Below are 14595 nucleotides of genomic sequence, written 5' to 3' on the forward strand. Positions count from 1 at the left end.
TAAAGTGTTGAGTATAGAACAGTGCTTGACCCACAGCAGGACTTCCATTACTGTGAGCCATCCTGCTGCTATCCCCATGATGTGCAGACAGTACCTCTCTCATTCGGCTCTGCAGCAGAGAACGTGGCCATGAAGCCGTTCCCGGCGGTGTTGGCGTCGGAAACCATCTGCACCATCATCTTGTTGCCACTGGACACGAGGGCTCCAGGCCGGAAGGTGCCACAGAAGCGCCCAATACGCTGGCTGTTGCTGTGGCCGTTGTACACATCCACAAAGTCGTAGCGGCACAGGCTGTCACTCTCGAGGTCTATGAATCGGAAATTGAGGACCACTACTTTCCCCTTGGGAACCTGCCGAGAGAAAGGCCATCAGAAAACTGTGTCATGAAAATAATGTCCGAGGTCTTCACGTTCAGCCAATTACCAGTGAGCAGATAAACATGTATATCCAAGACAGTGCTGTTTCTTCCCTCAAACCTAAACTAAGCCAGAAAAGGTACTCCTAATAAAATATGAAAGTTTATGGTCTTTGACAAATCCCACAGTTCTCCAGGGCACTCAATGTTATTCCCAGGGAATTTATCTCAACAGAGCTTCAGAATATTGGGCCGGTCTTGTCAATTGATGCCGCTGCTCACACACTGGCATACTCAAAAACAGCAAGGCTCCCAGAGACACTGCTTGGCAGGGAAGCATTTGAATTGTCATTTTTCGCAAATAATACAATGGGACAATCTCAGGATACAGAACATTCCTAACAAGTAAAAACCAAAAGGATTATTTGGCAATTGTGCAGATGACTTATAGATAATACTTTGGGTCCTGAAAGATCCAGATCAACTGTGCACAACGTGTGATCACACTGACTTAGTAACAGCTGAATGCTCTCTTCTCAAAGTCACTTTGTTGCTTGTTTTCTAGGTGCCAACTTTATGTACCAGGGAGCCTGAAATGATCTCATAACTTTCTTCACCACAATTCCCCCCGTATAATTCTTATCCTGCTTCCCTCTGCTTCCTGAATAGGTAGGGGTGGAAATGGCTGCAAAATCTTTTGGCAGAATTCTTACAAAAGCCCCATTTCTTTCCCAGTTCACACCACCTTTTTCAGTTCTTCATTAAAGTAGTTTAGTCATGAAGTCTCAGTCAGATTTATTTCACCTTCTCAACTAGATGAGGTCCCCACTGACTAGCAGAAACATTTCATTCTGCAAAAACGTACAGCTGACATAGGTCAGTGATTTCAAAAACAAGCCGACACAACCCACAGGCAACCCTGGTTGGTTTACACTCACTTTGGTTAACTATCACACACTCAAGGCTCAACAGATGCTCTGACATGATGTGGCTTCCCCATGTTGCTGCGTTCAGTGCCATGATTTTTTTTGTACAAGAGGACGTGTGTCAGTGCTATTTGCCTTTTGTGTCAGTGTATACCCACCCTAATGTAGGAACAGTAATGGAGGAGTCGCAGGAAGGGGAACATTTTGGCCTTGCCTTGGTTGCATTCTAGTTATCAGAAGCTTATCTTTCTTTTTCAGTCTTATTTTGTATTGGTTTCAGGTGTACAGCATAGTGGTTAGACAGTCATACACTTTACAATGTTCCTCTGGTATTTCCAGTACCCCAACTGGCCCCATACAGAGTTATCACAATATTACCGACTATATTCTCTGTGCTGGGTTGCAGGTTTGATCCATGCCCCAGTCGGGGTGCGTTCGGGAGGCAACCAATCGATGTGTCTGTCTCACATCAATGTTTCTCTCTCCCGCCTCCTCCCTCCCTTCCACTTTCTCTGAAAATCAATGGAAAAAATATCCTCAGGTGAGGATTAAAAATAAAATTAAATTAAAATAAAAAAGGTACGAGGCCTAAAAATAGGGCCCTAGGGCACTGGGCTTTCCAAATGAGGTCGAACCACAACAGAGACGGAATTAGTAAGTCGAAGGCAGCAGGAGGGTGGTGCCTAGAAGCCAAGCGAAGAGGCTGTGTCCAGGAGGACGGACTGGCCGGCTGCATCCGAGGAAGGTGAGGACAGAGCAATGACCCTGGGTTTACAACCAGGGGTCAGTGGTGACCCCGACGAAGCTGTTTTGTGGAGCAGCGGGGACAAAGCCTGAAAAGAGGAAGATCGAGGAAAAATGGAGAGGAAATGGTAATCATAAATATAGACAAACCTTCCAAGGAGTTTTGCTGGAAGGATAACCAGAGTAAGATGGGAGTTATCTGAGGGGGTGTGAGGTGAGGATAGGATTTTACAATGGGCTATATTAAGGCATATTTGCATTGAGTGGGAATAATTCTGTAGAGAGGGCAAAACTGATGAAGTAGGAGGGAGGGAGAATTGCTGGAGAAACGTCGCTGAGCGAGCATGGGGAGATGTGAGCAAAGGCGCAGGTGCAGGAGGCAGCCTTAGAGTGGGGCTCAGAGGGCAGCCCGTGGGCGGAGGGAAGGCAGGTGCCTGCAGGTTCGTAGCTGAGGCTTGAGGGCATGTGAAACTTTTCTTCTGGTTTCTCTCTTTTCCATAGTGAATGGAAAACAAGGTCCCAGCAGCAAGAGTGGACATGAGGGCAGCTGTGGGAGTTTGAGGACAGGGAGAAGGCTGCCATGCCCCAGGCGGCTCCCTGGGTGGGGGTGCAGGGCGAGAAGAGACGGATTTCAGCAGTGGTAGGTAGGCTGGGGCCAGGGAGGAGGGGTGCTTGCTAGGTAAGGGCTATGGAAGAAGAGAGGGCTGGGAGAGCTGGGGATGCAGGCAGGGGGTGACCATAAAAGGGAGCATGGAATTCAAGCTGGGTAAGGACAGTAACCACCTCGGCCTTGGTGGAGGAAGGATGGTGACAATGCCAAGTGGGTGGCTGAGGAATGAGAGGACAAGCTCGGATGACAAGCTCGTTGCAAGAGAAGAGGTTAAGGACTCAAAAGAACCACCCACACGGACGCTGAATTGGCTACAAATCAGACGAGGGGGATGCTGGGGACAGTGGCAGTGAGCCGGAGGGAAAATGTGCGAGTGAGGAAGACTTTCTCAGGGTCTTCCGATGACCGCAACAGGAGGGCCTCGGGTGGGCAGTCTTGTTTCGTCGCTAAGTTCTCAGTTCTCTGACACTAAGAAAATTCTGTTAATTCGTTCCCGTAGCCTGGCTGTTGACATGCATACAGGCCTTGGATACTCATCCCTACTGGAGTAAATCTCTCCTTCTCAAAAGTTCTTTACTTGGTCCCACTGCAATGAAAAGTTGAAGCTTCTCTGAGATAGACACAGTGTTGACACTAGAAACTGGGTTACATCGTTGTGATTTTGAGCGCATGATGATCCCAACAAGCCTGGCAAGAGCTCTTGGGAAAGAAGCACGCAAAGGAGACCTGTACGAGCCGCGGGTCTGCTGTAGCCCGCACTGAGGCCAGGGAGCTTCTCCAGCAGGTGAGACGCACACCGCAGCAAGCGTGCCACTGTCTCGGGGTGGCTGCCATGCACATGGTGTGAGGAGCGAAGGCCGCCCGTGCCATGCACAGTGAACTTTGCTGAGTCCCTGGGCAGTCACCCTAAAGGACTTTAGAAAGCATATTCTCTGAAGCTGACCTTTCTACTTGAAGAATCTACAGTCTGTATCCTTGGTTTTTGTTAGGAATATTTTGAAAATACAGAAACACACAATATAACAAACACCTGGGCACCAACCCTCCAGAATTGATTATTGTTAACATTTTGGTAACATTTTTTAAGTCCTCTTTAATAAAATTAAACCTTTCAGATGAAATGAGGTTGCTTTTGTGCTCGTTCCAGGCCCCCTTTCTCCCTCGATTCTCAGAAGCAACCACTGTCACAAATTTAGTGGTTTCCTTCGTATCATTCAAAATACTTTTCTATACATGTCCTGGCCGGGTGGCTCAGTGGCTCAGTGGGTTGGAGCATCGTCCCATACACCAAAAGGTTGTGGGTTTGATTCCCAGTCAAGGCACAAACCTAGGTTTTGGGTTCGATCCTGGGTTGGGGCAAGTGTGGGAGGCAACCAGTCAATGTTTCTCTCCCCCTCCCCTCCTCGCTCTCTAAAATCAATGAACACGTCCTCGGATGAGGGCGACAAGAAAACACTTTTATATACACATGTTTTATCCACGCAAAGAATACTGTGTCTTTGTGTCTGTTTTAAAAATGAATGAAGGCGAGATAAGGCCATACATGTCACTGTACAACCTGGGCATCCTTGAGTTTTCAAGTGAGGGAGAGAAGGGGGACAAATAAAGATAAAAACAAACACACGGGGCCTTCACAAGCCCTTCCTTCTGCTGAGAACACATTCCCAGTCCTGCCCTCCCCTCGCTCAAGCTTAGGGTCTCAGTTTCAACGTCATGTCTTCCTGGAGGCATTCCCAGACCCCTCTGCCCCTTCCTAAGATGGGCTCAGCCAGGCGGGCAGCCTGCCCCTCGAGTCTGAGCAGGGGATGGCTCAACCCACTCACTCAGTTCATTTCTCCTAAAAGATAGAGCTCTAGGAGGCCAGGATCCCTCTGCCTCATTCACAGTTGCATCCCCAGCCTCTGGACAGTGCCCAGAGTGGCCTCAAGGTACATCACAAAGATCTGTGAAGTGCATGAATCCATCCAGAGCTACATGGAGAACCAGCTTCTTTGCACAAATCCTGGATGAGGCAGTTCTCGGTGGCTCCACTGCTTGCGGCTCTAATAGCTCTTAGCCCGGTGGGGCAGCAGAGCTCCAAAGGCCACTCCTTTCTAAGCCATTCCTTACAAAATGGAAGATACAGATCTTTTGAGAAACTTTATATTTCAAATAGCCTGTAAATGCTAACACTTAATGCAGAAACTCAATCAAGAAGCTTTTGGTGGCCATTAGACAAAGCTACTGTTTGTGAGATTATATTGACCAGGGGACTCATTATCTGCCTGTAGAAAAACAATTCTATGCTCATTTTTGTTATTGTTTTGTTTTTGTTTTTATCAACAGCTGAGTCCTGGGTGAGCCAAAGCCTAGTGCTGCAACAGCAACCTCAGCTCACCCCACGGCCCCTGGGAGGTCCCTATTGTCACAGGCTGACCTGCCAAGTTTCTTGATGTCAGTGCCCAGTGCCGAGCTGCTGCCAGAGAATGAACAGGGAGCTGCGTTTTAGGCTGATGGCTTGTGTTTTCAGGATACTATGAGCACGAGGCCAGCTTCTTACATGTGGAGATCTCTGCAGAAGTGGTAACGCCCCTTGGTGTCTGCAGTTTCTTTTCCCTAACACATCATTTACTAATTTGTGTGAAAAAATGTTTTATAGTCTATCTGATTGTTTTCGGAGCCATTGTTTTAATCTTCTAAGATTTCCTTTTCCACAAGAAGATGTTTGGGAAAGTGAGCGTGTTCTAAAATGCAGGGCACATTTTATTTACACAAAGTTCACCTCACATATACCCCAAAATAGAATCCAGAAAAAATTACGCACAAATACACATTTGGCTACATTTCAAGAGGGGGATAAATTCAAAGGTTATAAGGTCTTATTCACATACATTTAAATATTCCTTTTTTAAAAAAGGGAATCTTATAAGTGCTTGGAAAATAAAACATTCTGATTAGCGGGAGCACTGTGATGTTTTGCAGTTTTGTTTTGTTTTGTTGTGGGGATTTCCCACCTCTATACCCTCTACAGGCCCCCAGTGTCTAGAGGGAGGGAGGAAACCTCCAAGTAGCTGAGCCCAGCCCAGAGGCACCGGTGGAGACTGGGCCACACGGCCTGCTGAAAACTCTCCCAAACTCCCCCGCGGGCCTGGAATAAACCCTCCCTCACAAGCCTGGGTAGTGTGTATCGGTGCCACGTGCTTTTATAAGTGCTTTACACATATTATTTGGTTTTATCCCCTAACAAACAACCTTATGAAGTTGATATTAGCCTGGTTTTAGTTTGCAAGGGAGGAAACGAAAGAGTTTACTCTCTTACAGAGAGAGTAAGGCTCTGCATGACTGGGCCCCTGACCATCTCTCAAACTGTATCCTTCCATCTCATACAAAAACTTGGCTGATTAAGAGACTCTCCAACCTGGTTTTCTACCTCAGGGCCTTTGCGCAGTCTGATCCCTCTGCTTGGCTAATCTACTCCCTGACATTCACTTGTCTGCTTCTACCCCATCTCTTAGGTCTCAGCTCAAGCGTCAACTTTCCCAAGAGGCCTACCCTGAGCCCTTCTGCTGGGGTAGGTCACAGGACCATGTTATTTCTTCGGAGATTATTTATCACCCATCTCTCCACCAGGACAAAGCTCCAGAGACCAGAGCTTGTGCATAGCTAGTCCGATGCCTGCCTGTTACAGGAGTCCAAAAGTAGTTATTGAATAAATCACTGGGATCTGTATTTAAAAAACTAGTGCAGGCCACACCTCCTAATACTAGCACATACATTTATATAACAATGAAAACCCACAGGCACAAGGCAAGCAGCATTAGCTCCCGACTGGAAGGAAGAAATAGCTCAGGGGGTTTAATGACTTACCTAAAGCCACCTGGCAAGTCAGCGGCAGGCCCAGGCCTCCTGACTTCTCCCCCGTTTTCCACGGCCCAACTATGGCAGGGGCTGAGGCAGTGCTCACCAACGCCGTGTCCCCTTTCCCAGGCACACGGGAAGCGGACCTTACCCAGCCTCCCTTTTCATGTGACTGAGTCCTGGTCAGCAGACTGTGGGGAGCAGGGAATGTGCCCACCTCCAGGCCTGGCCGATGAGTGTTCCGTGTAGTCCTTCTGGAGCTCTCTGTGCTCTGAGGACGGGACTCAGTGGAGGTTGCAGGAGACAGCAGAACTACACAGGGGCTGCTGCTCAAGGGACAGCTGCCCAGGACAGCCACCAACTGCACGGCATGTAACGTGAGCAAGAAGTCACTGCTGATGTGTGGCACCGATATTCGGGGGTGTTGGTTTTGCGCTCTGTGTTAATTATCCTGATTAACAAAGGGATAGTGACACTCACAGTAACCCTTACCCAGCAGCTCTGAGACAGGCAACTGTAGAGAGACTGTCCTTGTGTCTGGAGCTTCTAAGTTCTACATGAATCAGAAGTGCAATGTGGCCACCAAAAAATACACAATCTCAGGATGTGTGAACAACAAGAGCAACAAACCATTTGCAGCAATCACTAAAGTGAGAATATGCAGTGTCCCCGAGGCACACGCTGTAATTTCGATGGTCCATGCAACAGTATGACAGGAACCTCCAGCACCTATCTCAGGACCTGGACAGGTCAGGCCACACCAAGACTGTGCGAAGGCACCAACGTTTGTCTAAACACCCACCCCAAGTACCTGGCTTTGTTATAATCTCTCAGTCTGCATATATAGGGTTATAATTTTTTAAAAGTAAGGATATTCATTTCCTTTTCTCACTTGTGTTTCATGTGGAAGATTGTAGATAGCTCATGGAAATTAAAGCTAGCTAATTTCTTCTCACCTTCAAGAAATGGAACAAAGTACTTAATTCATTTTTGGATATACTTTCCATTCCTCAGAAGTGGTCACATAAGCTAATGGAGCATAGGATAAACAAGACTGGGGGAGACTCTGGGAGAAAGAGCCGCTGTGCACGTCGTCACATAAGGCTCGAGGAAGACAGGCACCAACGCCAGGGAGGCTTCGTCAGCTAGCTGGGGCTGCTGTGCCACACGGCACCCGTGTTTTCCTCTTAATGACATGTGATAGGATTTTTGGAAAGTTTTCATAGGATAGAGCTGATGTCTATGCAATGATCTAAGAAAAATTCTGAAATGACATTTTCAAGAAAACACTTTCGCAATCTGTAATCTCATCTGGGAAATCTGTGATGGATCAGAAACACAAAATTATATTTTTTTAGGAATGAAACAAAAAGCCCTTCCCTTCTGGGATAAGAGAAATCACAGTAAGGTAATAAACACATTTAAAACAGAGCAAATGCAAATGTGAGCAGCCAGAGTTCTCAAGACACAGGGTCTACATGTAGCATTAGGTCGCTACAAGAGAACTAAAATTGTTTTTAATCCCAATTTTTATATATAAAAAAATAATGTCCATAGTTTATAATCTAAAGTAGCAGCAGCAAACTGTAATGGAAGATAACCACCCTGCCCCTCCTTCAATCCCAATGCCCTCTTCTCAGAGGCAACCAGTTTTATTCCTTCAACTGTTTTGTTTGAAATTTACCTCCTTGTTTCTTAATAACATGCTTGTGCTACTACTTCCTGATTTACCCCTTTACAATTCTATCTCTTTGCTTACTATTACTGCACCCATTCTTCCATCAGAATTCTGGTTATATCAGTATCAGGATTTCCACTACCATGACCACATACATAGTACCCTCTACTGAGCTAAGCTGTTACATTTTATGCACATTTTTTCCCCCTAGGGCTAAAAGTTGCCTTAAGTTTTCTTAGTTTTCTATACCTGTCACTAAAAGCCCTCTCAGTAAGGAGCAGACATGGTGCCCTGTCACTTCCATCCTGGAGCCCTCCACACTGCTGTCCTCTACTAGTTTGGGCTACTCTCCAGGCTGCTGCACAGCTGCTGGGCTGGGACTTGCTTCACCACAACTCAGGAATCCCCCAGGGCTCCTTTATCTTCTTGTTGCTTGCTTCATTCCCTCATTTTGCTGGAGCTCATCCTTTTGTAGCTTTAGTACAAAGGGTGCACAGAGATACAAGGTTTAAGATCTTGCATGTCTAAAAACAGCTTTATTCCATGCATACATTAGTCTGCCAGTTTCGGCAGGGTACAGAATTGTAGCTATAAAATCACACTTGTAAAGGCACTGTCCCATGGCCTTTAACTGTCCCATGGCCTTCTAACACCTTGTTCTTTTCCATATGATTTCCCCTCCAGAAGCTTGTTGGATTTTGAACAAAGATGCACCCTGGTGTTTGTCTTTGTCCACTGATTGTACTGAGTATTATTTCTTTGGTAATTCCTTTCTTTCCATATTCTCTGTTCTCTTTTTCTAGAACTCTCATTAGACAGATGGAGACATCCTGGATATATCCTCTACCTTTCTCATCTTTGCTCTCAAGTATTTTATCTCTTCTCCTGTTCTAATTCCTGAGCATATTCTTCAAGTTTATCTTCCAGCATTTCTATTATTTCTATATCAAGTTATTAATTTCCAAGAGTGTCTTATCTTGTTAGCAACCTGTTTTTATTTTATGTACACAATATATTTTCTTACCTCTCTGACAGTAATGATCATTTTGAAGTCTTTTTCTGCATTCTTTCTGTTTCCTTGTAGTACACCGCAGTATGCAGGCTTTCCAGGACATGCCCCTCTTCCCTGTCTGGCCTTAGCTTCCACTGCCTTCCTCGGGTCACCCTTTTTTTGCTGTTCCCAGTGCATGCCAGGCATGTAAAGCTCCCTGAGGGCAGGAATCCCTGTCTGCCTGGTACATAGTGGGTGCTCAGTAAATATCTGTTGCATGAGTCCAATAAAATAATTTCATGACTTCCCATGCCAGGGTCCTTCTTGTGGCATCCACAATGGGCGCTCCATCTTTTGTCTTCATCACAGCTCACAAAACAACAGGGAGTAGGGAAAAGTCAAGCCTTTCCTTGCATGCTGTGCAATATGAGTTACCACGCCTGCTTCCTCATGGGTGTACTCACAGGCGCAAGTATGAAAATCACCATTCAGCCGGAGCCACATAGCATCAACAGGGTGACAACTTTACTATTAATTCATCCTCACAAAATGTGAAGAATTTCCCCCCAAATTATGTTGTTTTCTTCAAAAGATTTATGGCCTAAATGAAATGGAATACCTATAACTTAAAGATAATACTTAATGTGATAATGCTAGTTCGCCAAACAGGTCTACCAACGTTAGAATTATAATCTAATCTAATCTAGATTATTCAGCCTCATGCGACTTTTTCCCCCCAAGTTCTTCATATTCTTCTTTTTCCTTTTTATTGACTTTATTGAGGTGACACTTGCAAACAAAATTATACAGGTATCAGGAGCACAATTCTACAACACACCATCTGTGCACTGTGCTGTGTGTTCAAGCCTCCTTCTACCACCATTTACCCTCTATCCTCCTCCACCTCCCAGCCCTCCACCCCCAGCAATCACCATAAAAACCATGTCTGTGAGTTTTTTCTTTTTTGCTCAATATCTCAACCCCCCAACACCCCCCACCCCCTGGCTGTTTCCCTGCTCTCTACCTATGAGTCTGTCTTTATTTTGCTTGTTAGTTCATTAGATTCCACATATGATTGAAATCATAAGGTATTTGTCTTTCTCTGACTGGCTCATTTCACTTAGCATAATGTTCCCCAGGTCCATCCATGCTGTCACAAAGGGTAAGATTTTATAAGCATTTGTTGGTTCTAAAAAAATTAATATTTTTCCTAAAGTTAATTAACTTAATATACTCTCTTAGTTTATACTGTTTATCTAACTGTTTGAAAGTTCCAATCAAATAGTTTTATACGTAAAGTTAATAGCTTTCAAGTCCAGCAGGAATTTGCAGCATTGTACAACTGCATATGCAAGAAGAGCAACACATACTCACACTTCAGTGCGTAGTGGGATGGCAGCAAGGAAAGTGCTTAAGAAAGCTTCACTCTAGGAAGCATCTGGAACGCTCACCTACGCTGGAAAGTAACTATTCAGAAACTGACTTTAAATCAAATGGAGAGTTGCTGTGTTCATGTCACTGAAGTTGTTATGCTGATTGACTGGTGTCACCAAGCACAACCGTACAGTGGCTGATAATACACAAACCCAGGGGTGGGGACAATCAGCACACACAGAACACAACTAGAGACACAGAGGGGACACAGGAAGAGAACATGTCTTTCAACTGTAGCATTCTACAAGACTACAAATTCTATAGAATAAGCTTCCTTCTCCAGAGCTCTCTGGCGATAAACGGACACTTTTCTGCAGAGATGGATAGCTTCTGTGCGGTTCTGCCTAGAGGGAGGTGGTGGAGTAATTGCCCATTCACTCCTTCCTTCCTTCCTTCCTTCCTTCCTTCCTTCCTTCCTTCCTTCCTTCCTTCCTTCCTTCCTTCCTTCCTCCTTCCTTCCTTCCTTCCTTCCTTCCTTCCTTCCTTCCTCCCTCCCTCCCTCCCTCCCTCCCTCCCTCCCTCCTTCCTTCCTTCCTTCCTCACTCCCTCCCTCCCTCACTCCCTCACTCCCTCACTCCCTCCCTTCCTCCCTTCCTCCCTTCCTCCCTTCCTCCCTCACTCCCTCACTCCCTCACTCCTTCCTTCCTCCCTCACTCCCTCACTCTTCATTCATTCATTCATTCATTCATTCATTCATTCATTCTTTCTTTCCTTCGCTCAACTACTGTTGCATGTGTCGAGCATTATGTTAGCTACTTGGAGAACAGACAACTCTAATGAGTTCCTTGTGCTCAGAGCATACATTTAGTAGAGGAGACGTGAGTACAGTCAGTGATCAGTGCTGCAATCAAAAGACTCCCGGGATGCTGTGGGACCCCAGAGAAAGCGACAGCCACTCTGCACTGGAGGACAAAGGGCAGACAGGAAGGCTGTGCGGCAATCTTTCTCTGACTTAATAATCCTATGTTTCTTTCTATTTTAAGAAATATAGTTACATTATTTTCAGTATATAGATAAGATTTATGGAGAGTAATGAAACAATACAGAGTGGGCAAAAGTAGGGTTACAGTTTTGAGTACACAAAATACAGTTTATTCCTGTATTATTATTTATTAATTATTATATTATTTTCCAGACAAGCAACTGTAACCCTACTTTTGCCCACCCTGTATATGCATAGCTAAGACGGGTAGAGATAAATATATCTGTAAGATGTATGGGCAATAATAAAACAGATTCATTAAAATTCGAACTCACAACTCTAATGATAAAGTATGTTGTACGTCTCTTGGAGGCACTACCTGGCTTATGTAATCCCAGACAATACACGCTTAGCTGTAATCACTAACAAACAATAAATCAAGGACAAGTAACAGAAGGTCAGCTTGGTGCCTGTGCCAATATCCCCTTAAAATCCTAGTTGTTGAGCACCCTGAGGGACTGCTACCAGGCCCACGAAACAGTCTGGCTCCCCAGGGGTAGGGCTCACCAAGTCTTTTCTCTCTTATTCCTCAAAAACAGGTTGGTGGCTCCTCAAAAGGCTAAGTGTAGAATTTCCATGTGATCCAGCAATTCCGGTCCTAGGAACACACCCAAAAGAACTGAAAGCAGAGACTCAACCACCAAAGTTCACAGCAGCACATTCAGAACAGCCAAAAGGTAGAAGCAAACCAAGTGTCCATAAGCAGATGACAAATGAAATGTTCCACTGATGGGTGTGCCCTTCAAGTCCCCTGAACGGGCCCAAGAAGAGGAGGCCTCTGCCTGGTCAAGGAGGCTGCTCCCTGATTCTCCTGAGGGTCTGCTCTCCCGAGGTGCAGAACTGTGGGTGAGGACAATGAGAGCAGCTTCCTCCCATCTCTGCATCACGCTGGGACCCGTGGCAGCACTACTCACAAAAGGAGACCCTTTAGCTTCTCCTGCTTCCACATCCCCAATGCGCCTCTCAAAAATCAACACCCAAACCAGTCAAACACACATAAGCAAGGGTGCCAACCAAGTCCACTACCCTCTCCACAGAAAATAACTTAATCCATGAGCAAGGCCTTCCCATTCGTAAACATCTGGAGACATCTCAGACTCTACAAATGATGGACAAGAAGCCTCAGAGAGGTGGCTCAACCTCATGAATTAAGTCATCTGCATGCAGGGCAGTGGGGACCTCACAACTGCGCTGAGAGCCATTAGTGGGGAGATATCGGCACCATCCACGTTCTACCTCACACGTGGCATCGTCAGCGTCGGTCTCTGATACACCTTGTTTTACTGTCTTCACGGTGCTTATTCCCAACCCACCCCCTTGTGACCTATTTCATTGTCTCTCCACCTGTGGAATGTAAACTCCATCAGTGCGAGGACCTTCACCGCTATATTCCTAGACTATGAGATAGGGCCTGACACATAATAAACACAGTATTCAGTAAACATTTCCTGGATGAAGAATACTTATTATTTTTTGAGTATTTACCATATGCCAGCCAATGTTCTTAATACTGCACGTGCAGTAATTAATTTAACACTCAAAATGATCCTATGATGTAGGGAGTATCATTATCTACGTTTTATAGTTGAGGAAACTGGGGCACAGAGAGCTTAACTAGCAAACTCAAGATCATACAGCAAGTAAGTAATTGTTCTGGTATCTATGGCTGCTTCACAAACCACCCCAAGTGCAATGGCTTTAAACAACAATGTCCTCTTCTTCCTTAGGGATCTGTGGGTTCACAGGTCTCATCTGAGTGCTTCTTGCTTGAATTATCTCCTGTAATGACTATCATTTATCAGCTGGGGCTTAAGTAGTCTGAAGGCCTAATGGGCTGGTGGCCCCTCACCTGGGAAGAAGGGATCAGCGGGAGGCTGCCTGAGAGTCCTGTCTCTCCACAGAGCCTCTCTCTGTGGCTAGCCTGGCCTCCTCGCAGCAACGCAGCAGCTTCCCGCACACTGCATGTACTACATGCTAGCCCCAGAAACCATGTGCTGTCACTTCTGCCCCATTCTATGTCTCACAGGGCCAGCCCAGATTCAATGTTTGTAGCAAAAAAAAAAAAAGACCTGAATGCCAGGCAGTGCAGGAACTGGGGTGTCGTCTTTGGAGATTCACCACCACAAAAGTGGAGCTGGTAATCGAACTCGGGCAGTCTGGCTCCAGAAACTATATACTCTCACCCACTAAGTCACGGGGTATCTCTATTGGGAATAAATGAATAAATTCACTACTTAATTGGTATAACTACAGGGTGATATGGGGCTCCAAAGATGAATTAACGATACAGATGAGTTAAATTCCATGTTTAAACAGAAAAGTATTTGCAGTTTTAACTGACAATCCTTCCTCTGCTTCTAAACATACCTGTTTCAAAACTTAGGGGCACTCTCAGTTGGTGCTAGAGTGGGAGGTGGCTGGCTGAGGGACCCGGCTCAACGAGAGCTGGGAGGGTTGGAAGCACTTCTGTGGACAAAGTCTTGTGAAATCACATTTTAAATGAAGAGGGACGTGGTGAGCAGGAATGGGTATTTCTGTGGGAACTAGCCATGCCCTAAAGTGATTGCCATCCAGCTTGAAAGGTGTTGGCTTGTGGAGAAGTTCTACACAAAGACCACACTTTTATGCCTTATTATAGTGCTGGAAGAGAGGTAAAAAATCATCACTGGCACCATTTATTGAGTCCTTGCTCGCCCACACGCTGTGCCAAGGGCCTTTCAGCTACTACTGCCTTCAGTCCTCACACCACCCTCACATGGCAGGTCTGACCAGGACACCAACTTCAGAAAGTTCTGGAAACTGCACCACATTCCTAGTAAATGTCAGTATGAGTCTCCAGTGCCCACTGTTGTCCTAGCCACTGAGTAATGCCACAGGTGCAACCCTCCATGTGAACCCTGTCACCCTGTGTCATTGTTATCATTTCTGGGCCATCTCCATGACTAGTGAGGGCCTCCTCCCCTCCTCCGGCCCTGTCCGGGGAGGTCGTTTTCCAACCATCACAGACTCTGTGCCCAGCCCAGCACCTAATTGCTGGG

The 14595-nt window shown here is 45.9% G+C and overlaps 1 protein-coding gene across 1 annotated transcript in view; it reads right to left on the reverse strand.

Moving 5' to 3' along the window:
• Positions 1-14595, reverse strand: part of PCOLCE2 (procollagen C-endopeptidase enhancer 2) — a 64150-nt gene that overhangs the window by 36047 nt on the left and 13508 nt on the right. The window contains exon 3 of the mRNA XM_087818060.1: positions 95-350. Within this exon, the coding sequence (XP_087674186.1) occupies positions 95-350 (256 nt within the window). The remainder of the gene's footprint in view (positions 1-94; positions 351-14595) is intronic.

The sequence above is a fragment of the Miniopterus natalensis genome, chromosome 6, assembly GCF_054644295.1.
Source record: "Miniopterus natalensis isolate mMinNat1 chromosome 6, mMinNat1.hap1, whole genome shotgun sequence".
NCBI classification, from domain to species: Eukaryota; Metazoa; Chordata; class Mammalia; order Chiroptera; family Miniopteridae; genus Miniopterus; species Miniopterus natalensis.